The 25,572-nt window shown below is 44.9% G+C and overlaps 1 protein-coding gene across 9 annotated transcripts in view; it reads left to right on the top strand.

The window, feature by feature from the left end:
- The window catches only part of LOC137345065 (5'-AMP-activated protein kinase subunit gamma-2-like), a 514,189-nt gene that overhangs the window by 376,415 nt on the left and 112,202 nt on the right, over positions 1 to 25,572 (top strand). For all 9 annotated transcript variants that reach the window (XM_068008521.1, XM_068008514.1, XM_068008499.1 and 6 more), the window contains one exon: positions 16,891 to 16,942. In XM_068008521.1, the coding sequence (XP_067864622.1) occupies positions 16,891 to 16,942 (52 nt within the window). The remainder of the gene's footprint in view (positions 1 to 16,890; positions 16,943 to 25,572) is intronic.

The following is a 25,572-nucleotide window of genomic DNA, read 5'->3' on the forward strand; positions in this document are numbered from 1 at the left end:
GTGTCTTTTAACAACCCAGCTATCGGGGAGTTTGCAAATCCCGCCCCCACCCCCCATGGCACCTCTTAGTCAGGCAATATCTTTTAATCTTTTAATCTGTTGGATCATCTTAATTACAATGATGTAGAGCTTTTTCAATTATTAAGAGTCCCACAGTTCTCCTTGATGCTCTTCACGGAATCCTTTCCAATGCATTGATCCATTTTTTTTAAGCTGTAGGGCTCAATATTGCACACACTAATTATAAGCATGTGTTCCACAGGGTTAGAGCAACCTGTTCTGACTTGCAATCAGATGTCCTTGAAATCTCAGTTCTTAATTAGCCCTGCTGATAACCTCTTCTGTATCAATTCAGTTCAACAGCAGGGAACCCAGAATCTAGCTCTGTACAGCTCCGCTCAACACGGAATACCCCAGTAAAATCAGCCTCTTCAATTTGTCCTGTATTACCTTCTGTCCTGTATTGCTAGGCCGCTTTTGAATCCAGTTAACTAATTTGCAGTTGGTTCCATGAGCCTTTTTTCTGTGGTACTTTATAAAAGAGTTGTACAGCATTCGCAAATTGTGACCAGTCAAGTACCTGTAAGGCCATCCACAGTCACAGGTACATGCAGAGAGAGATATATGGGGAGATTTTCCTTTTTGGACATCTGACAGGCACAGCATACCTCTGATCATTCTACAACTGTAAGGGGATGGAAGCCCACAGCTTTCATGTCCTGGGCTATTTGCACGGCCCGGGCACATTCCCGTGCAGGCCTCCTCCGTGTCGGAGCCTAGACTCGACTATTCCACTGCTGTCCTGGTCAGCCTCCCACTTTGCACCCTCTGTAAACTTGAGCTCATCCAAAACTCTGCTGCCCGTATCCTAACTCGCACCAATTCACGTTCACCCATCACCCCTGTACTCGCTGACCTACATTAGCTCCCGGTCTGGCAACGCCTCGATTTTAAAATTCTCATCCTTTTTCAAATCTCTTCATGGCCTCGCTCCTCCCTATCTCTGTAACCTCCTCCAGCCCTACAACTCTCTGCGATCTCTCAGCTCCTCCAATTCTGCCCTCTTGCTCATCCCCGCTTTTCAGCGCTCCACCATTGGCAGCCGTGCCTTCAGCTGCCTAGGCTCTAAGCTCTGGAATTCCCTCCCTAAACCTCTCTGCCTCTCTCTCTCTCTCTCTCTCTCCTCCTTAAAGACGCTCCTTAAAACCTACCTCCTTCACCTATCCTAATACCACCTTATGTGGCTCGGTGTCAAATTTTGCTTGATAACACCCATGTGAAGCGCCTTGGGACGCTTTACTACATTAAAGGCGTTATATAAATGCAAGCTGTTGTTGTTGCTGGAATCTGGGAGTGGAAATAATAGCAGGGCTGCAGGCCTGAGAGGCTGCCACCATCGGGGTGTTCTGGCTACTGCGGGAGAACAGCAGCCCGAAGGCCAACGGATAATCCATGAGTTGGGGATGGGGATGGATACTAACTGGGAGCAAAGATGTGGGTTGGCCATTTGCTGGACGGTGCAAGGGTGGTCCAGAATTATGCAAGAATCATACAGCACAGAAGGAGTTCATTTGGCCCATCGTGCCTGTGCCGGCTCTTTGAAAGAGCTATCGAATTAGCCCCACTCTCCCGCTCTTTCCCCATTGCTCTGCAAATTTTTCCTTTTCAAGTATAGATCCCTTTTGAAAGTTACTACTGAATCTGCTTCCACCACCCTCTCAGGCAGTGCATTCCAGATCGTAACAACTCGCTTCATTTTTTCCCCTTCTTTCTCCTCCTGTAAGGCTTTGGGGTCCAATTCCTCTGGTATCTCACCCAGCTCATCGTCTGTTCATCCATCGTGGGGAGGGGGCAGCCTATTGCGTGTATGGGATTGCAACACTTGAGTGTTGACATTGCACTCGATCACCGTAGACTGCAAAGCCAAGCCAGCTCCTCTCCTCACTTGACATCCACACACATGGACATCCAGCAGGAGTCACTAAGCCGTTGGGGTGCCTCTCTTACATGGATTTGTTACTGGTAATTCCTGTAACCCTTCAGTCACCTTCACTAAGAGTCCTCTGTATTTGTTTAGTATGTATATAGAAGCATGCCTTTTGTATGTGGTAATGGAAAATTTGAACGGGCACGGACTGAAGAGGTCAGTGTGTACCACGTCAATCAACCTTAAACCTGTGATTAAAAATGGTGTTTTAAAAAAAATTGACTTCACCTGTGCAGACTCTTATCTTTAGGGAAATACCTTGAATTTCATACAACAGGGGAAGCTGTGGTACCAATGACTATCCTCTGCTATGATAGTAGAGTTATATTGTATTTATTTTATAGTAGCCCAACATAACTTTTTTTTAACTTTACTCCATTTTATCCAGATTCTCAAATTCAGTTTAGTGTATTGTTTTATTGGCAGTGTCAATGTAGCATTGAATGATATTTTCATATTTCATCTTGGATTGAATTACTGATAGTTGAAATTTCGCATGGTGGTTTAAATTCTACGGTGGTCACTTTTTTTTACAGTTGGTGAAATTCCTGTGCTCCATTATTGTTGCTTCTATTATCCACCATTTCAATTATCCACCAGTATTGTTGCAGGACAGAGCCCAGCATGAGGCATCGCCTCATTTCGTAAGTTCTTTTGTCATTTGAGTTTCATTTCCTCTTCTTGGGAAATAAGAAAGAAAGAACTCGCATTTTTATAGCCCCTTTCACGACCTCAGGGCGTCTCAAAAAATGAAGAACTTTGGAAGCGTAGTCACTGTTGTAAAGTAGGAAACGTGGCTGCCAACTTGTGCACAGCAAGATCCCACAAACAGCAGTGTGATAATGACCAGATAATCTGTTTGAAACTCTATTATGTTTCTTTTTGTTCTTTGCATTGTACTGTGATTAAGGTATTGTATCATATGTATTAAACCAAAGTGTGGAGACTCATGATAATCTGCCATTTTCCATTATGCACAATGGGGATGGGGGTGGGGGGGGGGGGTCCTAGATGATGGTATACAACATATGTGCTTTTAAACCTTCTCCTGTGTTTTGTCTACAAACTACCTCAATGGCATAGCTGCATGAGGTGGCTCAATTCTGTGTATGCATAAGATCCACTTGAGTTTGAAGTGGCCCTCACCCCCTGGCTCTTGAGTCCTGGGCCTAAATTTTAACCCCACAAATGGGTGGGTTGGGGGTGGGTGGGAAGGTAAAAATTATTTTAAAAAAAACTAAAACCCGACCCCAACCCGCCCACTTCCGGTTTTAACGGAGGCAAGTCGCGGGGCAGGTGACCAACCCGCTCTCAGGAGGCAGGTCGGTAAGTGAAAGCCTTTAAGGAGGCTGCGGGCCTCCATTTCAATAGGTTTTTTTATTTTTAACTCCTGGGGGCCGGGATTCCTGGACCTTCTGCTTCACGCCGCCGAAGAGGAGGCGAGAAGGCCCAGATCAGCAGGTAAGTGCCTTTATTGCACTGTTTGTCGGCCAGAAGGAGCAGGCGTGCTTCCCCCAGGCCCAAAATGCTTACCTGCTGCAATCCCATACACGCGATAGGCTGCCCCTCCCACAATCTTCGTTGCCCCCCCCAAACTATCTCCGCCTCCCCAACTATCTGCATTCCCCCCCCCCCCCACGATCTCCGTCCCCCCCCCCCCCACGATCTCCGTTCCCCCCCCCCCCCGATCTCCGTCCCCCCCCCACGATCTCCGTCCCCCCCCACGATCTCCGTCCCCCCCACCCACAATCTCCGCCGCCCCCCCCACGATCTCCGTCACCCCCCCCCCCCCACGATCTCCGTCACCCCCCCCACGATCTCCTTCCCCCCCTCACGATCTCCGTTCCCGCCCTCACGATCTCCGTCCCCCCCCCACAATCTCCGTCCCCCCCCCCCCACGATCTCCGTCCCCCTCCCCACGACCTTCGTCCCCCCAGGATCTCCGACGCCCCCCACAATCTCCGACCCCCCCACAATTGCCGCCCCCCCCTACAATCGCCGACCCCCCTCACAATTGCCGAACCCCCCCCATGATCTCTCGCCCCCCCCCTCCCACGATCTCAGCCCCTCCCCACAATCTCCAACCTCGATGACTCCCCCTAATCCCACCCCTATGACCCCCCCCCCCAAAGCCCCACCCCGATGACCCCCCCGAACCCCATCTAAGACTTATCTGCTGGCATCCGCTTCCTGGCTCTTCTCCCGTCTGACTGACGGCCAGCCTGTCGATCTGGCTGGCCTGTCGGACGGGAAAGCGACAACAAAAGATTAAAAGATGTCCTTACGTCAAAGTCGTAAGGACGTCCGGGACACCCGTACTTCCGGGTTTCCTGTCAGGAATTCCTCCCCTCCCCCTCCCGCCCCGGCCCTCTTCACGTCTCCGGGTTAAAATTTACCCCCTGATGTAGACCAGCTTCAGGCTTTACCATCTCGACGACTGCAGGGGCAGCCTGGCCTACATACCTTCTGCCACGTGTAGGCATTGGAGGGGGCTGGCAGGAGGGACCAGCACTTTCTATAGCCTCCCTTTGTAGGATTCGGAGGACGTTCTCTTCACTGGAATAGAGGACAATTGTTAGGGTGTTTTCTGCTTCTCGTGTTATGGTTGTCTTCTCTTGCAACCAAGGTAGAAGAAGTGAGCAGTTCCAATTATCAAGGTGCCTCACGGTAATACCCACGTGTCGGCACATTGGGTGTGATGACAGGCACATCCATCATGCAGTATTAGATGGGACCATATTTTTGGGATGAATCCATGTAACAATGCGAGTGGAAAAAGCTTGCGGGTGAAGGCTGGCGGTGCAAAGTTGGCCCTGCTGCATAATGGACATTCATGATACATTTTGAAAGTGCTTTAAAACAAGGAGGGGGAGGCAATTGTCTTGTAGTAATCCAAATGCTTATGCAAATCAGCCAGGGAACGTGAGTTCAAATCCCACCATGGCAATTTGAAAATTTGAATTCAGTATAATAAAAAATCTGGAAGGAACAAAAAAGCTGTTATCAGTAAAAGTGACCATGATGCTGTCGGATTGTCGGTAAAAGCCAGCTGGTTCACTGATGTCCTTTAGGGTAGGAAAACTGCCCTCCTTACCTGGTATGCCTACTAGCGTAGTTGACTTTTAACTGCCCTCTGAAGTGGCCGAACAAGCCACTCAGTTGTATGAAACAACTAAGGGTTTTCTCATAGCATTGCTGTTCTTGTCCTTCTCAATGGTAGACGTCATGGGCTCTATTTTCGCACCTGCGATCGGGTGCGTTGGTGGCGGGGGGGGCTGCGAAAATCCGGGATTCCCGGGGCGGGTCCGGAACCCGGGTCCAACCCGCCCCATTTCCGGATTCCCCAGTGACGCGCTCATGTGTGCGCGCAGCCCCCGCATGTGGGACTCCCGCGGCTTTACTTGAACAGGTACTTCAGGTTGTTTACAGACCTGATTGACCTGATATTTTAGGAGGGATCGGATTTTGCAATTAACTGAGACTGTTTCCCATACTGGGCGAAACACTCCCAGTTGAAATGGACGTGTTGCAGCCACCAGCCTGTGGCAGTTGCAAAGGTCCATTTGACGGGTGGGGAGGGGTGACCCTCACTAACTGCAGGAGGCCACTCTGTCACCTTGGACAAAGTTTGGCCTCAACCACCCTCCTCCTGACAATCAAATTCACAAACTTGCACACTTACCCCGGTGTCCAGACACATTTACCTACCTTGCAGACCCCCTCAAATATACATCTTCAGGATGGGGGCCGCCGTAGCTGCAGTCATGACCTCCTCGGAGGGCGAACAGCCTCGCCGGCCACACTGTCCACCTCTGACACTTGGAGCTCCACAACACAGTGCTGTGACACATCCACCTGCACAGTGGGAGGGAGGGCAACCGCAGAGAGAGATCCTTCGCAGAGGGCATTACCCTCGCCACAGGGTCTACAGACCGAGGCTCAGCTTCCGTGGACATGTAGCCGTGGACATCTGCAGCCTCCTTCATGCCGAGCTGCTCCCGGCTGGCCCGAGCACCATCTTCTTACCTGTCGCTGTCAAAGTCACCACTGCCCTCAACAGCTTCTCCTCCGCATCCTTCTCAGTCATCTGCACAAAAGAGCCCTGCAAATACACCCACACCCACACTGCAGTGACACAATGGGTGGCATGAGTTGTGGGTCTTCATAGTGATCCTCAGGAAAGGGCATTATTGCACAAACCAGACAAGATTCGCAAAGACGTGGCAGTAGTGGTGACAATATAATATGTTATGTGAGTTGATCAGAAATTAAATATAGGTAAACACCATGACAAACCCTCAGACACCCTTCATGCTCACGACACGTTTGCCTTACACTTCCTACTGCACATATGTAATGCATGCCCTGTGGCTGCAGCACAGGTAGTGGCAGGTTGAGTGAGGCTGACCGTGAAAGAGATGCATCAGAGGGTGAGTATGAGATATAGCCATGAGATTGTATGAGGATTGGGTTGAGTGGTAGTGGTAGGATGAGTACTGGCAAGATGAGTAAGTGCAGGTAAGATGAGGATGAGCTTTGATTGGGTGTGAGGGGTGATGTGATAGAATAGTGTTGGCAGTGCAGAAGGAGATGTGGGTTGGGGGCGGTGATGTGGCAGACGGAGTGTAGGGGAATGAGTAAGTGTACTCACTTCGGCTGACCTACTTAGATGATTGAAGCGCCTCCTGCACTGTATGCAGGTGCGCGATATGTTGGTGATGCTGGTGACCTCCTCTGCCACCTCGAGCCAGGCCTTCTTGGTGGCAGAGGCAGGCCGCTTCCTCCCGCCCGCCGGGGGGAAGATCTCTGTCCACCCCCTCCTCCTCACCCCATCCAATGATACCTGGAATGAGGCAACATTAAACCTGGGAGCAGCCTTCCCCCTGGGCTGCTCCATGCTGTAATTTTTCCAATTTTCTGCAGCATCAGTCAGTGGAGGACTGCCCCTTTAAATAGAGCTCCTCCAGCTGACAGATCTTGCTGCGCATCCGCAGTCGGCCCGCCGCGCAGCTTTCCAGCGGGAAACCTGGAAGCACAGGTAAGTGGCTCCAATTATCCTGTAATTGCGTGCTGAGCACCCCAATTTCACCGGGCGCGTTACCCACGCGCCCAGTCAACCCCCGCTGAGAACCCGCCGCCCTGCTAATATCGAGCCCCATGAGTCTCAGTTGCGCTGTGGAAAGAGCTTGAGGCTGCAATGCTTCCTGCAGATGCTGTCGTCTTGAACTCCTGCAGCCACAGTGTGCCGGTGGTGGAGAGGATGGATTTTCTAGTGGTAGGGGCACATATCTATATCGAGTGGACTGCTCTGTTGTGGATGGTGTCGACCTTCTGTACCCATTCAGGTGAGTGATGAGTATTGCATCACACTCCTGACTTGTGCCTTGTAGGTGATGGTGAGGCTTTGAGAGGTCAGGAGTACCCAGCCTCTGTCATGATATCGATATGGCTGGTCCACTTGAGCTTATCAGTGGTGACCCCTAAAAAAAAGATGTTGATGGTAGGTGACTCAACGATGGTGGTGCTGAAGGTCAAGGAAGATGGCAGGGCTCATTCTTGTTCAAGATTGTCATTACCCCGCACTTATGTGGTGCAAATGTTACCTGCTACTTGTCGACCCAAGCTTGGACGTTGTCTAGATCCTACTGTAGGCTATTGTAAACAATTTTACAACACCAAGTTATAGTCCAGCAATTTTATTTTAAATTCACAAGCTTTCGGAGACTTCCTCCTTCCTCCGAAAGCTTGTGAATTTAAAATAAAATTGCTGGACTATAACTTGGTGTTGTAAAATTGTTTACAATTGTCAACCCCAGTCCATCACCGGCATCTCCACATCATGACTACTGTAGGCCGGCATGGGTATCTTCATTATTGAAAGGGTTGTAAATGGAGCTGAACACTGTGGAATCATCAGTGAACATCCCCACTCCTGAGGGCTAATTTTAACCCCCAAGAACAGGTGGGTTGGGGTGGGTGGGAGGTTTTTTTTAATTCGTTCATGGGATGTGGGCATCGCTGGCAAGGCCGGCATTTATTGCCCATCCCTAATTGCCCTTGAGAAGGTGGTGGTGAGCTGCCTTCTTGAACCGCTGCAGTCCGTTTGGTGAAGGTTAAAATAACAGCATTTTAGTGCGGGACCGATGTAGTATATTTGGATTTTCAAAAGGCATTCGATAAGGTGCCACTCAAGGGGTTGTTACACAAGATTAGGGCTCATGGGGTTGGGGGTAATATATTATCATAGATTGAGGATTGGTTAACGGACAGAAAACAGAGAGTAGGAATAAACAGGTCGTTTTCGGGTTGACAGGTCGTAACTAGTGGGATGCTGCAAGGATCAGCGCTTGGACCTCAGCTGTTTACAATATATATCAATGACTTGGATGAGGGGACTGAGTGTAATGTATCCAAGTTTAATGATGATACAAAGCTAGGTGGGAAAATAAGCTGTGAGGAGGACACAGAGAGACTGCACAGGGATATAGACAGGTTAAATGAGTGGGCGAGAAGGTGGCAGATGGAGTATAATGTGGAGAAATGTGTGATTATCCACTTTGATAGAAGGAATAGAAAAGCAGAATTTTTTTAAAAGTTAAGAGACTAAGAAATATTGGTACAGCAAGCAATTAGGAAAGCAAATGGTATGTTAGCCTTTATTACAAGGGGGTTGGAGTATAAGAGTAAGGAAGTCTAGCTGCAATTATAACTGTGTGCAGTTTTGGTCTCCTTACCTAAGGAAGGATATACTTGCCTTAGAGGGGGTGCAACGAAAGTTCACTAGATTGATTCCTGGGATGAGAGGGTTGTTCTATTAGGAGAGATTGAGTAAAATGGGCCTATATTCTCTGGAGCTCAGAAGACTGAGAGGTGATCTCATTGAAACATATAAGATTCTTAGAGGGCTTGACAGGGTAGATACTGAGAGATTGTTTCCCCTGGCTGGAGAGTCTAGAACTAGGGTCATAGTCTCAGGATAAGGGGTCGGCCATTTAGAACCGGGATGAGGAATAATTTCTTCACTCGGAGAGTTGTGAATCTTCGGAATTCTTTACCCCAGAGGGCTATGGATGCTCAGTCGTTGAATATATTCAAGATTGAGATTGATAGATTTTTGGACACATAGGGAATCAAGGGATATGGGGATAGGACAGGAAAGTGGAGTTGAGGTCGAAGATCGGTCATGATCTTATTGAATGGCGGAGCAGGCTCGAGGAGCCATATGGCCTACTCCTGCTCCTATTTCTTATGTTCTTATGTATCTTGCGGTATAGGATACAAAAATAAGTAGGTAATGTTGAATTTGTACAAGGCCATAAGTCACAGTTGGATTGTATGCAGTTTTGGAACCATAGAACCATAGAAAAGATACAGCATAGAAGGGGGCCATTCGGCCCATCGTGTCCGCGCCAGCTCGAAGAACAACCAGGTGCCCATTCTAATCCCACCTTCCAGCACCCGATCCGTAGCCCTGCAGCTTACAGCACTTTAGGTGCAGGTCCAAGTACTTTTAAAAAGAGTTGAGGGTCCCTGCCTCTACCACCAATTTGGGCAGCGAGTTCCATACACCCACCACCCTCTGGGTAAAAAAGTTTTTCCTCATGTTCCCTCTAATCCTTCCGCCAATCAGCTTAAATCTATGTCCTCTAGTTCTTGAACTCTCCACTAGGGGAAACAGGTACTTCCTGTCTACTCTATCTGGGCCCATCATAACTTTGTACACCTTAAGCAAATCTCCCCTCAGCCTCCTCTGCTCCAATGAAAACAACCCCAGCCTATTCAAACTTTTCTTGTAGCTGCAGTTTTCAAGCCCTGGCAACATTCTTGTAAATCTTCTCTGCACTCTCTGCAGAGCAATTACGTCCTTCCTGTAATGTGGTGACCAGAACTGCGCACAATATTCCAGCTGTGGCCATACCAGCGTTTTATACAGTTCCATCATTACATCCCTGCTTTTGTATTCTATACCTCAGCTAATAACGGAGAGCATTCCGTATGCCTTCTTCACAACCTTATCTACCTGTACTGCCACCTTCAGGGACCTGTGCACATGCACTCCAAGATCTCTCACTTCCTCTACCCCTCTCAATATATTCCCGTTTACTGCGTATTCCCTTTTACTGTTTGCTCTCCCTAAGTGCATTACCTCACACTTCTCCGAGTTGAACTCCATTTGCCACTTTTCTGCCCACTCCACCAACCCATTGATATCTTCTTGGAGTCTACAGCTATCCTCTTCACTATCAACTACACGGCCAATTTTTGTGTCATCTGCAAATTCGCCAATTGTGCCCCATACATTCAAGTCCAAATCATTAATATATACCACAATCAGCAAGGCACCCAACACTGAGTCCTGTGGCACACCACTGGAAATGGATTTCCATTCGCAAAGACATCCATCGACTTCTACCCTTTGTTTCCTGTTACTGAGCCAATTTTGGATCTAATTCGCCACATTCCCTGTATCCCATGGGCTTTTACCTTTCTGACCAGTCTGCCATGTGGGACCTTGTCAAATGCCTTACTATTGGGCTTACTTGAGCACCTTATTGTAGGAAGGGTATTAAAACAATGGAAAAGGTGCAATGTGGATTCACAAGGATACTATCGGGGAGGAGAGGTTCATATTATGAAGAGAGGCTTGAGAAGTTGAGGCTTTTTTTGACTAGACCTAAAAAGGACGACCCCATAGTGGTTTTGAAAATTATGAAGGGTTATGATAATGTAAATAGCGATAGGTTGCTTCCACTGGTCAGTAAGGGTGCAAATTAAAGACAATCACTGAAAGAATTAAAGGGAAGATTTGAAAAAAAAATCTTTCAATGGATGGTGGTTAGAATCATACAGCACAAAAGGAGGCCATTTGGTCCATCGTGCCTGTGCCGCCTCTTTGAAAGAGCTATCCAATTAGAACCACTCCCCTGCTCTTTCCCCATAGTCTGGCAATTTGTTTCCTTTTCAAGTCTATCCAATTCCCTTTTGAAAGTTACTATTGAATCTGCTTCCACCACCCTTTCAGGCAGCCCATTCCAGATCATAACAACTTGATGCGTAAAGATATTTCTCCTCATCTCCCCTCTGGTTCTTTTGTCATTTTGAAACTGGAATTCTCTACCACAACCAGTTGTTGAAGCAGAGTCCATAAATTCTTTTATGAAGAAATTGGATAGTTGCTTAATAAACAGGAATATTAAAGGGTATGGACTTTAGGAAGTGGGATTGGATTATGTGGCTCATGCAGAAGGAGAGTGAGTATCGTTTTGTTGGCTCATGTGGAGAAGAGAACAGGTGCAGACTTGACGGCGCGAATGTTCTGTTTGAGTGCTGTAACTTCTGTGATTCTAAAAATAGAAATTGTTTTGTGCTTTCCGGTGTGTAAACTCAATGACACCTAAGTTTTATTTGTGTTCATCCTAATTTCTATCAGTCTTAAATAATACACCTGCCGTTTGATGACGTAGTTCCTATTTATAATAAATATTATCTCCAATTTAGCTGCGTGTGATTTATCAGAGTGGTGAAGTATTGCACTTTTGACAATAGCCGGATGGTATTCTGAGCAATGAAACATATGGACATTTAGGGTCGAGTGTATGACTGCCCTTTCGTGGGTTGCTCTTGGGGCATGGGAAGGGGGCGGGGAGCAGGTGTTTAAGTGGGCACTGAATTTTCTTGCTTGTGACCGCAGTTTTGAAGTTGCAGAGCTCGGATGTCTGTGGTGCCACAGCTTGTGGCGGCGGTAGGGAGTTGGAAGCATCTCTCTCGGGTTGTGGTCGCTCTAGCCTGTCGCTTTCAATTCAGTCTAACTTATTGTATTCATTTAATTATGTGAGACTGCAAATGCACTGCTTTAAAGTATGTGTTTGTGAGACGTATATTACAGCGTGTCTGTGAGAGGGTTCAATGAAAGAAGCTGCCTATTCCTATTAGTGATGCATTACTGATGCTTTGAAATGTGTACAATAAACTTGATGTGCGATGTTTATGAGAAAAGTCACCTAACTTTATGACTGAGTATGAGACCTTCATCGTTGCTGGGTCAAAATCCTGGAACTCCTTACCTAACAGCACTGTGGTTCCTTCACCACACGGACTGCAGCAGTTCAAGAAGGCGGCTCACCACCACCTTCTCAAGGGCAATTAGGGATGGGCAATAAATGCAGGCCTTGCCAGCGACGCCCACATCCCATGAATGAATTTTAAAAAGCATATATAGTATATATGTATAACGCATAGTTTGCATGGCGCCATAGAGTAAATCTGTTGTTTTCCAGCTGGGTACCTTGCTTGGAGGGAGTGTAGGTTGGAGATGGGGCTCAAATACTGGCACCAATTTTTTTGACCTACACTCCTTTGGAAGTGTGGTGAACTTATCTTTATATCTATGGCACTGCTGTACGAGCAGCTGCCTCCCATTATCAAATGCAATGTGTGTTTATGTATAGTGCTGTGTACATAGTACAGTGATTGAGGTGCAGGCAGCTCTGTTTTTATCCTGGCAGTTCACACTATCCAATGCAGATTATATATATAGATAAAATACAGTGTTCTGTACAGTGACTGAGGAGCTGGCAGCTCACTCCCATTAACCAATGTATACAGTATAGATAATGCTTTATATAATACCAGAACCTCTCATTATCTAATGCAGTGTATGTACATATTAAATGCAATATATAGTACAGTCTCTGAGGTGCAGACAGCTTTCTCTCAATATCTAATTCTCATGCATGTGTGTATATTTCTCATGCAGTGTGTATATCTAACACAACATGTTTATATACATAATACAGCATGGTTGTATACCTAATGCAATGTGCATATATAGCTAATGCAATATGTGTATGCATGCCTAATACCTTGTGTGTGATATATACAAAGTGTGTGTGCTTATATCTCATGCACTTTAGTGTATGTATGAATATCTAATTCAGTATGTATATTTAAATGAAGTGTCTCTCTGTATGCCTAATGTAGTGTATGTGTACGTACATAAATTCAATGGCTATATGCATACAGGCTGTTGTAGCCTAGTGCTTATGGTATGGGTCTAGCAACGTGGAGGTTGTGAGTTTAAATCCCACTGTGGCAAGTTGTAAAATTGACTTCAATAAATCTGATAATTTGTGAACTAGCACCAGTAAAAACCTACCACCCCTACCTATGTGATTGATTTTTAATGCTCTTAGGGCAACTAGGGATGGCTAATAATACCTTGCCAGCATCATCCACATCTAGGTTTGCCAACTGTGGTTAGATGAGATGGAAGTTTCATTGCATGATCTCCCGTCTCCATGAGATCATATGATGAATTGGTGGTCAGCTGTGGCTCAGTGGGTAGCACTCTCGCCTCTGAGTCAGAAAATTGAGTTCAAGCCCCGCTAGAGACTTGAGCACAAAGTCTAGACTGACACTGCAGTGCAGTACTGGGGGAGTACTGCACTGTCAGAGGTGTCGTCTTTCGGACCCTCTCAGGTGGACGTAAAATAACCCATGGCACCATTTCAAAGAAAAGCAGGGGAGTTCTCCCTGGTGTCCTAGCCAATATTTATCCCTCAATTAACAAACAGATTACCTGTTCATTATCCCATTGCTGTTTGTGGGTCCTTGCTGTGCGCAAATACATGCTGCCACATTTCCTACTTTACAACAGTGACTACACTTCAAAAGAACTTCATTGGCTGTAAAGTGCTTTGGGACGTCCTGAGGTCGTGAAAGGCGCAATATAAATGCAAGTCTTTCTTTCTCCAATTGCCTCACCCCCACGCTTCCGCCATTGGTCGTCCAACAAGTCCATCGCCTTTCCACATCATTTGGAAAGCAAACAGACTCTTCATTACCTGATTGGATGATTTCCGACTGTCAAACAGCGTTTTTCCCATTTCCGATATTTTTTAAATGAAAAAACACACAATTCTTCTCCTGGGCTTCTTGCGTCAGTGTCCTGAGATTGGTTTAATGTCTCATCTGAAAGACAGCACCTCTGATAGTGCAGCACTCCCCCAGTATTGTACTGAAGTGTCGGCCTGGACTATGTGTTCAAGTCTCTGGAGTGGGATTTGAACCCACAACCTTCTGACTCAGAGAAGAGTGTTACCCACTGAGCCACAGCTATATATATATATATATATAATGTATATATGTGTGTGTATATATTTTTTTATTTGTTCATGGGATGTGGGCATCGCTGGCAAGGCCAGCATTTATTGCCCATCCCTAATTGCCCTTGAGAAGGAGGTGGTGAGCCACCTTCTTGAACCGCTGCAGTCCGTGTGGTGAAGCTTCTCCCACAGTGCTGTTAGGTAGGGAGTTCCAGGATTTTGACCCAGCGACGATGAAGAAATGGCGATATATTTCCAAGTTGGGATAGTGTGTAACTTGGAGGGGAACATGCAGGTGCCTGCTGCCCTTGTCCTTCTAGGTGTATAGGTCGAGGGTTTGGGAGGTGCTGCCGAAGAAGCCTTGGCGAGTTGCTGCGGTGCATCCTGTAGATAGTACACACTGCAGCGATGGTGCGCCGGTGGTGAAGGGAGTGAATGTTTATTTGTGTGTGTATATATATATATATATATATATTTATTTGCAGGGGAAATGGGGAAAGAGAATGAGAGTGGGATTAATTGGATAGCCTTTTCAGAGAGCCGGCACAGGCACGATGAACTGATCGGCCTCCTTCTGCGCAGTAAGATTATATAAATGTATGTATATGTATATATAGAATTTACAGCACAGAAACAGACCATTCAGCCCACCTGGTCTATGCCGGTGTTTGTGCCCCACACCAGCCTCCTCTCACCCTACTCCATTCAACCTGAACAGCATATCCTTCTATTTCTTTCTCCCTCATGATGTGGAGATGCCGGTGATGCTGGGGTTATCATAGAATCATAGAAGTTACAACATGGAAACAGGCCCTTCGGCCCAACATGTCCATGTCGCCCAGTTTATACCACTAAGCTAGTCCCAATTGCCTGCACTTGGCCCATATCCCTCTATACCCATCTTACCCATGTAACTGTCCAAATGCTTTTTAAAAGACAAAATTGTACCCGCCTCTACTACTGCCACTGGCAGCTCGTTCCAGACATTCACCACCCTTTGAGTGAAAAAATTGCCCCTCTGGACCCTTTTGTATCTCTCCCCTCTCACCTTAAATCTATGCCCCCTCATTATAGACTCCCCTACCTTTGAGAAAAGATTTTGACTATCTACCTTATCTATGCCCCTCATTATTTTATAGACTTCTATAAGATCACCCCTTAACCTCCTACTCTCCAGGGAAAAAAGTCCCAGTCTGTCTAACCTCTCCCTGTAAGTCAAACCATCAAGTCCCGGTAGCATCCTAGTAAATCTTTTCTGCACTCTTTCTAGTTTAATAATATCCTTTCTATAATAGGGTGACCAGAACTGTACACAGTATTCCAAGTGTGGCCTCACCAATGCCCTGTACAACTTCAACAAGACATCCCAACTCCTGCATTCAATGTTCTGACCAATGAAACCAAGCATGCCGAATGCCTTCTTCACCACCCTATCCACCTGTGACTCCACTTTCAAGGAGCTATGAACCTGTACTCCTAGATCTCTTTGTTCTATAACTCTCCCCAACGCCCTACCATTAACGGAGCAGGTCCTGGCCCGATTCGATCTACCAAAATGCATCACCTCACATTTATCTAAATTAAACTCCATCTGCCATTCATCGGCCCACTGGCCCAATTTATCAAGATCCCGTTGCAATCCTAGATAACCTTCTTCACTGTCCACAATGCCACCAATCTTGGTGTCATCTGCAAACTTACTAACCACGCCTCCTAAATTCTCATCCAAATCATTAATATAAATAACAAATAACAGCGGACCCAGCACCGATCCCTGAGGCACACCGCTGGACACAGGCATCCAGTTTGAAAAACAACCCTCTACAACCACCCTCTGTCTTCTGTCGTCAAGCCAATTTTGTATCCAATTGGCTACCTCACCTTGGATCCCATGAGATTTAACCTTATGTAACAACCTACCATGCGGTACCTTGTCAAAGGCTTTGCTGAAGTCCATGTAGACCACGTCTACTGCACAGCCCTCATCTATCGTCTTGGTTACAAATGTAAAGAATCTTACATCACCAGGTTATAGTCCAACAATTTTGGACTATAAATTGTTGGACTATAACCTTTCTCCCTCATGTACGTATATATATATATATATGGATATCATATATCTAATGCAACGTGTATATTCCTAAATGCAGTGCTTGTGTGTGTATATATACATATATGCATGCCTAATGCAGTGATGGTATGTGTGTACCTAACACTGTGTGTAATATATCTAATGCACTGTGTGTACTTGCTGCAATGTGCATCTATACCCAGTGACTGAGGCTCAGGTAGCTCTCGCTCACAGTATGACTGCAGCAAATCGGACTGTTCCAGTATCGGCTTTGGGGAGAGGGGGGGGTGTGTGTGTGTGTGTGTGTGTGCACAATATCCATTCGTATTTCCTTTCACAACGTTAACAAGATTTTTTTTTTAAAAAATGAAGCCAGGATATGAGATAACTATTAGATCTACAATAATTTAGTCATAAACCAACTCCTCTGCGGTATCCTGTATTTTTCTCAGCTCCAAGCCCCCCCCCCCCTCCTTTCCTTCGATCCTGAATGGTGCGTGGCTCCGGCTGCCCGTTGCTAACCCCGGACTCAAGACTGAACGAATCGAGCGCCGCGGAGAGCAGAGGGAGGCCTGGGGCTCCCTGCGAAGCAGTGTCAGCGCCTCTGGGGTTATCTTACCTCTTCATATTTGTAAAACCCATTAATTTTAATCTTCTGTTTTGTTTCTGCACCCTCCTTCCTCTGTTACTATTGTTCCTCCCCCCCCCCCACCCTTCCCCTTCCCCAGGTACAAGGCTCAGTGGAAGGCATGCTGGAGAAACTGGAGCTAGAGGATGAAGGTGAGACCACATTCCTGTCCTACACATTCAGTCAGCTTATAAACACGTAGAGTGTCAGCAGGTTACAACCTATTGCCAGACCTTGTGGGGAGGAGGAGTGGGATTAATTTACAGGGCAAGATTTTCAGCTTGTGTTGGCTGTAAAATGATATGTTTGCCCCACAAATGAGAGCTATTTAAATCTCTCCTTTCTCTTTTGTTCTTCTCTTTTCTCCTCTCCACTTTTTCTTCTCTTCTCTCTCCTCCACTTCTCTCCTCTCTCCTCCACTTCTCTCCTCTCCACTTCTCTCCTTTTTCTTTTTCTCTTCCTCCCTCCCATACACACACCTTTGTATACTGTATATGTATAATATTGGGTTGGATCAAGTTTGGATTGTTTGTGTTATTTGAGCAATGTCCATGTGTGAACTTGAAAGAGACCAGCAGTTTGTACAAAGAACTGTCTTGGCACCCGGTGCTCCCTCATTTTGTGTTTGTGTGTGGTTTAGTACCAATTTGTGATCTTCTTCCTGATCATGCTTAATGTGTTTCTTCATTCTCCCCTCTCTCTCCTTTTTAATAATGTTCAATATGCCCCATGCCCATTCATCCATATAAACACAGTTGCTGAATCTGTCACTTGGGGTGTTTATTAATCAGTGCATTTTTAATACTGTTTAAGCTACAGTTTCCCTCATTTCCTGGAGATTTTGGTTAATGTGTGCAAACCTGTAGCACTGGTGCTTGCTGCACACCAGAAGGGTTCAGATTCACTGCCGTTCATCTGTTTGACTTTGTGTTACGTATGTTCTATTGGTAGTTGCTGTATCCTGTTGCTAGCGATCAGCAATGTTTGAGCAAGAACTGTGAATTTTAATTGGAAGAAAAGGATGTCATTATGTACAGTGTAATCATTGATGGATAAAAAGACTAATTGTGTGGTTTTCTCAGAAGGGGCCTTTTTCCTTCTTCCCCTGAAGCTGTGAAACCAAAGTGGATGATTAAGTAATAAGGTGTGAGCTGAAACTGCAGACTTTATGAAGTGTATTTTTTTAAAGAAAAATTAAGATTCGGAAATATCACATTATGCAGACTACTTTGAATGCCAGGATAATCATTAGCTCTGAGTCAGTCCCCAGAAGAAAGCATTGCAACCAAACATCTGTCAAAAAATGCTATCTCATTCAAAAGCATGACACTTGTTTTGCTGTCTGAACTTCATTTTTGGAAGACTGGATCAGTGGACGGCTAGATTTATTTTCTTTTTTGAAAACAAAAATCAATTTTTTTTCATTGTTGATTGGTCATGTTAAATTAGAAATTAAATACATTTTGCTTTCCATTGGAAGACCGAAAATGAAAAGGAGAAGCTAATCTTGGGTAAAAGTTAGCTTTTGAACAAGAGTTCGATTCAGTTTTTCATTTTCATTGAAAATGTGTTTTTATTTTTGTGTGAATTGATTTTTAAAAAAATCTAAATCTAAATCGCAGCAGTCTACTTATCTCGGAATAAAACAGATTCTGTGGACAAAAAGTTTTTTTTAAATTGCATGTTCAATATTTTTCATTTGCCGTATATATTTTATGATGCTATTGTACAGCAGTTTAGCCTTCACTGTTAACACAGTTGCATCCTGATTAAAAATGCAGCTGGTTTGCCAATACATTTTGTTCTGGAATTCTGTGGGCACAAGAGGATTAAAAAAAAATAGCTGGTTTGAAAATGTTTGCACGACAACCCAATTAATTGTTCATTCAGCAGTATCGATCTAAGTGAAAGAAAATGCCTGAATATAGCTGTACAGCAGTGAGTGATTTCTAAAATGTACTGTCTGTTAGGTGAAGTCTTGACAATGGGTTGGTTTCTACTTAGTGGCTGTGCGTTAGTTCACTTGTATTCCATGCCTGTATCGCAGTGTTGTATTAAATATGATTCGTAATTCTGTGCAGTAGGTGCAAATGAGAAACGGTTTGGTTTATTTGGATCCTGTGCTTGGGAGTCGACGAGAACGTTTTCCTGGAATTTAGCACAAAATAAGGATGGCAGATTAAAAGGATTATCAAAAGAGATTAGTATATTGTAGAAACACACTTGAGATTTACTTTCTGTTCAGTCAATCCTCCCTGACCCCCACCAAAAGAAATGTGTTTCACAGGTCTTTTGGGGTAGGAATCATCCAAATTTGTAATTTCTCTCCAGCAGGAACCACAATGAGTGCCCTGCCTAAAGTTTTGGATTTTTTTTAAGACAGTTTTTTTTTATGCCTGTTCTGGAACCATTCTACCTGTCTCTGTGGTTGACTAATGCTATTTTCTCCTTTTCCCTCCTGAAAGTGCTGACTCAGGATTGAAGTTTCATAAGCATTTGGCTGCTGTCCGATTATTTCATCCAAGTGGGCTGTTCTTGGTGTGCAAGCCTGTACAGTATCTCCCAATCTCGCCTCTCTTCTGCCTCCCATTTTGAGGCACAGCTCCAGCAGGGGGAGGACTTCCATCTGCCCTGACATGCCTCCTGACCCAGCCGGCACTGAGGTCATTAATATACCGCTGGGGATTTGTGTCACTGTGGAGATAAATACTTGGCCGCAGCAAGCTCCAGAAGCCTGCCACGGCGGGAAGAAGAGCTGGCCGATGTACTGCATGTTTAGAATCATAGAATCATTACAGCACAGAAGAAGGCCATTCGGCCCATCGAGCCGGTGCTGGCTCTTTGTGAGAGCAATCCAGTTAGTCCTATTCCCCTGCTCTTTCCCTGTAGCCCTGCAAATTTCTTCCCTCTCAAATATTTATCCCATTCCTTTTTGAAAGTCACAATTGAATCTGCTTCCTCCACCCTTTCGTTCCAGATCATAACTACTTGCTGTGTAAAAAGGTTTTCCCTCATGTCGCTTTTGGTTCTTTTGCCAATCATCTTAAATCTATGTCCTCTGGTTCTCTACCCTTCTGCCAATGGGAACAGTTTCTCTTTCTTTATCTTATCTAAACGTGTCATGATTTTGAAAACTTCTACCAAACCTCCTCTCAACCTTCTCTGCTCTAAGGAGAACAACCCCAACTTCTCCAGTCTATCTACATAACTGAACTCCCTCATCCCTGGAACCATTCTAGTAAATCTTTTCTGCACCCTCTCTAAGGCCTTCACATCCTTCCTAACGTGCGGTGCCCAGAATTGGACACAATACTCCAGCTGAGGCCGAACCAATGTTTTATAAAGGTTCAGTGTAACTTAGGAACATAGGAACAGGAGTAGGCCGTTCAGCCCCTCGTGCCTGATCCGCCATTTGATAAGATCATGGCTGATCTGTGATCTAACTCCATATACTTGCCTTTGGCCCATATCCCTTAATACCTTTGGTTGCCAAAAAGCTATCTTATCTCACATTTAAATTTAGCAATTGTGCTAGTATCAATTGCTGTTTGCGGAAGAGAGTTCCAAACTTCTACCACCCTTTGTGTGTAGAAATGTTTTCTAATCTCGCTCCTGAAAGGTCTGGCTCTAATTTTTAGACTGTGCCCCCTACTCCTAGAATCTCCAACCAGCGGAAATAGTTTCTCTCTATCCACCCTATCTGTTCCCCTTAATATCTTATAAACTTCGATCAGATCACCCCTTAACCTTCGAAACTCCAGAGAACACAACCCCAATTTATGTAATCTCTCCTTGTAACTTAATCCTTGAAGTCCGGGTATCATTCTAGTAAACCTACGCTGCACTCCCTCCAATGGCCAATATGTCCTTCCGAAGGTGTGGTGCCCAGAACTCACAGTACTCCAGGTGCGGTCTAACCAGGGTTTTGTATAGCTGCAGCATAACTTCTGCCCCCTTGTACTCCAGTCCTCCAGATATAAAGGCCAGCATTCCATTAGCCTTATTGATTATTTTCTGCACCTGTTCATGACACTTCAATTATCTATGTACTTGAACCCCTAAGTCCCTTTGGACATCCACTGTTTTTAACTTTTTACCATTTAGAAAGTACCCTGTTCTATCCTTTTTTGATCCAAAGTGGATGACCTCATTTATCTACATTGAATTCCATTTGCCACAGTTTTGCCCATTCACCTAATCTATCAATATCCCTTTGTAATTTTATGTTTTCCTCTCCACTGCTTACAATGCCACCAATCTTTGTGTCATCGGCAAACTTAGATATGAGACTTTTTATGTCTTCATCTAAGTCATTAATAAATATTGTGAATAATTGAGGCCCCAAGACAGATCCCTACGGGACTCCAGTAGTCACGTCCTGCCACTGTGAGTACCTACCCATTATCCCTACTCTCTGTTGCCTTTCGCTCAGCCAACTTTCTAACCAAGTCCGTACTTTTCCCTCGATTCCATGGGCTTCTATCTTAGCTAACAGTCTCTTATGTGGGACCTTATCAAATGCCTTCTGGAAGTCCATATAAATAACATCCATTGACATTCCCCTGTCCACTACTTTAGTCACCTCTTCAAAAAATTCAATCAGGTTTGTCAGGCATGACCTACCTTTCACAAATCCATGCTGGCTCTCCCTGATTAACTGAAAATTCTCGAGGTGTTCAGTCACCCTATCCTTAATTATAGACTCCAGCATTTTCCCCACAACAGATGTTAGGCTAACTGGTCTATAATTCCCCGGTTTCCCCCTCTCTCCTTTCTTAAAAAGCAGAGTGACGTGCAATTTTCCAATCCAGAGGGACAGTTCCTGAATCTAGAGAACTTTGAAAGATTATAGTTAGGGCATCTGCAATGTGCTCACCTACTTCCAGGGATAAAACCCTGGGATGGAAATCATCTGGTCCTGGGGATTTGTCACTCTTTAGTGCTATTATTTTCTTCATTACTGTTGCTTTACTTATGTTAATTTTATCGAGTCCCTGTCCCCGATTCAATATTAAAACTTCCTTTCTTTTGTACTCTATGCCTCTATTTATAAAGCCCAGGATCCCATATGCATTTTTTTTTAACCGCTTTCTCAACCTGTCCTGCCACCTTCAAAGATTTGTGCACATATACCCCCTCTGTTCCTGCACCTTTTAGAGAAAAAAGGTGCTTTAAAAATTTCCCTTAAACCATTACGGCCTATGCAGGGCTGCACTCTTGAGTATGCTTGAATGGACCTTTTCCAAGTTTTGTTCTGGTATCCACTTTCCGACTTCAGACCCCAGCATTCAAACGGGTGGCCCTTGCATCCAAGGTTCAAAGAATGTGTGTGGTGGGAAGCATGGTAGAGGCCCTGTTTCTTCATTTGCATACCCTTATCATGCACACACCAACGCAGAATTGCATAGAATTTACAGCACAGAAACAGGCCATTCGGCCCAACTGGTTTATGCCGGTATTTATGCTCCACATGAGTCTCCTCCCACCCTATTTCATCTAACCCTATCAGCATATCCTCTATTCCTTTCTCCCTCATGTACTTATCCAGCTGTCCCTTAAATGCATTTATGTTATTTGCCCCAACTCCTCCTAGCGAGTTCCACATTCTAACCATTCTGAGTGAAGAAGTTTCTCTTGAATTCCTTATTGGATTTATTAGTGACTATCTTATATTCATGTCCTCTAGTTTTGGTCTCCCCCCTTAAGTGGAAACATCTTCTCAACATCTATCCCATCAAACACAGTCATAATATTGAAGACCTCTTTTAGGTCACCCCCTCAGCCTCCTACATGGGGGCAAGCACAGTTTTCCTTGACGAAACTCACCATCAGAAAGAAGGATGGAGGTGGGGACGCAGTGCCCAAAACTAATCCTGTCTTTACGCAAGATCCATGCAGGTGGAATTTCTGTTAGAAGTCATTGGATAGCAATCAGCAGTGGGGAAGTCTGACTTTTTTATATTAAAAAAAAATAATTCTTCCCTCTTCCCACCCACCCCATGCTGAGTCCAATCGTAGTGCCCCTTTTGCTGAGACCAGCTAACTCAGCACAAACTAGGGATTAAATATGGGATCTTTCTCACATTTATTGGCTCAGTCCTGATTCAGCAGTGCATTTACCAACTTAGCCGTCGACAGGACTTGACTAACATAGAGTTGCATAGAAATTACAGCAGGAAACAAGGCATGGCTCAACCAGTCCATGTGGGTGTTTATCCTCCAGATATGTTCCCATATCCCTTTATTCCCCTTTCCTTCAATCACCAATCTAATGTTGATATGGTCTCTGCTTCGATCACAACCCTCTGTGTAAAAATGTTTCTCCTGCTCACTGTCTTAAATCTCTTGCATTTAATCTTGTATCTTTGTCTCCTTGTTTTAGATTCTTCAATCACTAGAAAATCTGTCTCTATGTATTATGCCCCATCCCTTCCTAATTTTAAGCACCTCCATTAAATGACCCCTTAACTTACTTTTTTCTAATGAAAACAAGTCCTTCATATTTGTATTTCCTCATACCAGGCAACATCCTAGTAAACTTGCGCTGTACCTATTGCCTCAGCATCCTTCCTATAGTGTAGAGCCCAAAACTGCATACAGTATTCCAACTGTGGTCTTGCTACTCCCTCTAGCACTATATCCAAATCATTGGATGTACACAGTGCATAGAAACAGTCCCAGTACAGAACCTTGTGGGACACTACTACCTACAGACTAAAACTAGGGGCCATAAATATAAGATAGTCACTAATAAATCCAGAAGGGAATTCAGGAGAAATTTCTTTACCCAGTGAGTGGTTAGAATGTGGAACTTGCTACCACATGGAATAGTTGAGGCGAATAGCATGGATTCATTTAAGGGGAAGCTAGATAAACACATGAGGGAGAAAGGAATAGAAGTCTATGCTGATAGGGTTAAATGAAGAGGGGTGGGAGGAGGCTTGTGTGGAGTATAAACCGGCATGGACCAGTTGGTTCGAATGGCCTGTTTCTGTGCTATAAATTCTATGTAATTTTATCCACTCTGAGAAACTGCCCTTAACATCTACTCTCTGATTCCTCCTTGTAATCAATCTTTAATCCAATTTGCTATAATCCCTCTAATTCCAAACTCTTAATCTTCTCCAGTAGTTATCTGTATGGTACTTTGTCAGAGGCTTTCTGAAAGTCCCAAGTACACTGCATTTCCTCCATCCATTGACTTGGATGAAGGGACTGAATGTATGGCTGCTAAATTTGCTGATGACACAAAGGTAGATAGGAAAGTAAGTTGTGAAGAGGACATAGATAGGTTAAGTGAGTGGGCAAAAAATTGGCAGATGGAGTCTAATGTGGGAAAATGTGAACTTGTCCACTTTGGCAGGAGGAATAGAGAAGCAGTATATTATTTAAATGGAGAGAGATTGCAGAACTCTGAGGTACAGAGGGATCTAGGTGTCCTAGTACATGAATCACAAAAAGTTAGTATGCAGGTACAGCAAGTGATTAGGAAGGCAAATGGAATGTTGTAATTTATTGCAAGGGGAATGGAATATAAAAGTAGAGATGTTTTGCTACAGTTGTATAGTTGTGAGACTACATCTAGAATACTGTGCAGTTTTGGTCTCCTTATTTAAGAAAGGACATAATTGCTTTGGAGGTGGTTCAGAGAAGGTCCGCTCGACTGATTCCTGGGATGAGAGGGTTATCTTATGAGGAAAGGTTGGACAAGTTGGGCCTGTATACACTGGAGTTTAGAAGAATGAGAGGTGATCTTATTGAAACGTATCAGATCCTGAGGGTACTAGAAGAGGTAGATGCTGAGGGGATGTTTCCCCTTGTGGGAGAGACTAGAACTAGGGACCACAGTTTAAAAATAAGGGGTCTCCCATTTAAGACAGAGATGAGGAGAATTTGTTTCTCTCAGGGTCGTGAATCTGTGGAACTCCCTTCCCCAGAGAGCTGTGGAGGCAGGGTCATTGAATATTTTTAAGGCTGAGTTAGATAGATTCCTGATTAAGAAGGGAGTCAAAGGTTATAGTAGGGAAAGTAGGGTTGAGGTCACAATCAGACCAGCCATGATCTTATCGAATGGCAGAGCAGGCTCGAGGGGCTGAATAGCCTACTCCAGCTCTTAATTCGTATGTTTGTATCCACCGTAACTGTTACTTCCTCAAAGAACCCAATCATTTTAAGGTTATCATTAGCTGATCTGATGCTGATAAAGTTCACAAACTCATATCAACTGAAACAAAAACAATTTTCCCTAGCTGTGTTCCTTCCCCTTTTAAAATAAAAACCTAGAATGTTTGAGATTTTCTGAAACAGATATAAGAACAACTGCTACTTATATTTTTGTAGCGCCTTTCACAACCTCAGGACATCCCAAACCACTTCACTGCCACTGCCAACAAAGTACTTTTGTTGGCAGTGGCAGTGAAGTGATAGGGGATGTCCTGAGGTTGTGATAGGGGACTCAATTGTAAGGGGAATAGACAGGCGTTTCTGCGGCCGCAACCGAGACTCCAGGATGGTGTGTTGCCTCCCTGGTGCAAGGATCAAGGATGTCTCGGAGCGGCTACAGAACATTTTGGAGGGGGAGGGCGAACAGCCAGCTGTCGTGGTGCACATAGGCACCAACGATATAGGTAAAAAAGGGGATGAGGTCCTAAAAGCAGAATATAGGGAGTTAGGAGGTAAATTAAAAAATAGGACCTCAAAGGTAGTAATCTCAGGATTGCTGCCAGTGCCACGTGCTAGTCAGAGTAGAAATAGGAGGATATTTCAAATGAATACGTGGCTA

Source organism: Heptranchias perlo, chromosome 2 (genome assembly GCF_035084215.1).
Source record: "Heptranchias perlo isolate sHepPer1 chromosome 2, sHepPer1.hap1, whole genome shotgun sequence".
Lineage (NCBI taxonomy): Eukaryota > Metazoa > Chordata > Chondrichthyes > Hexanchiformes > Hexanchidae > Heptranchias > Heptranchias perlo.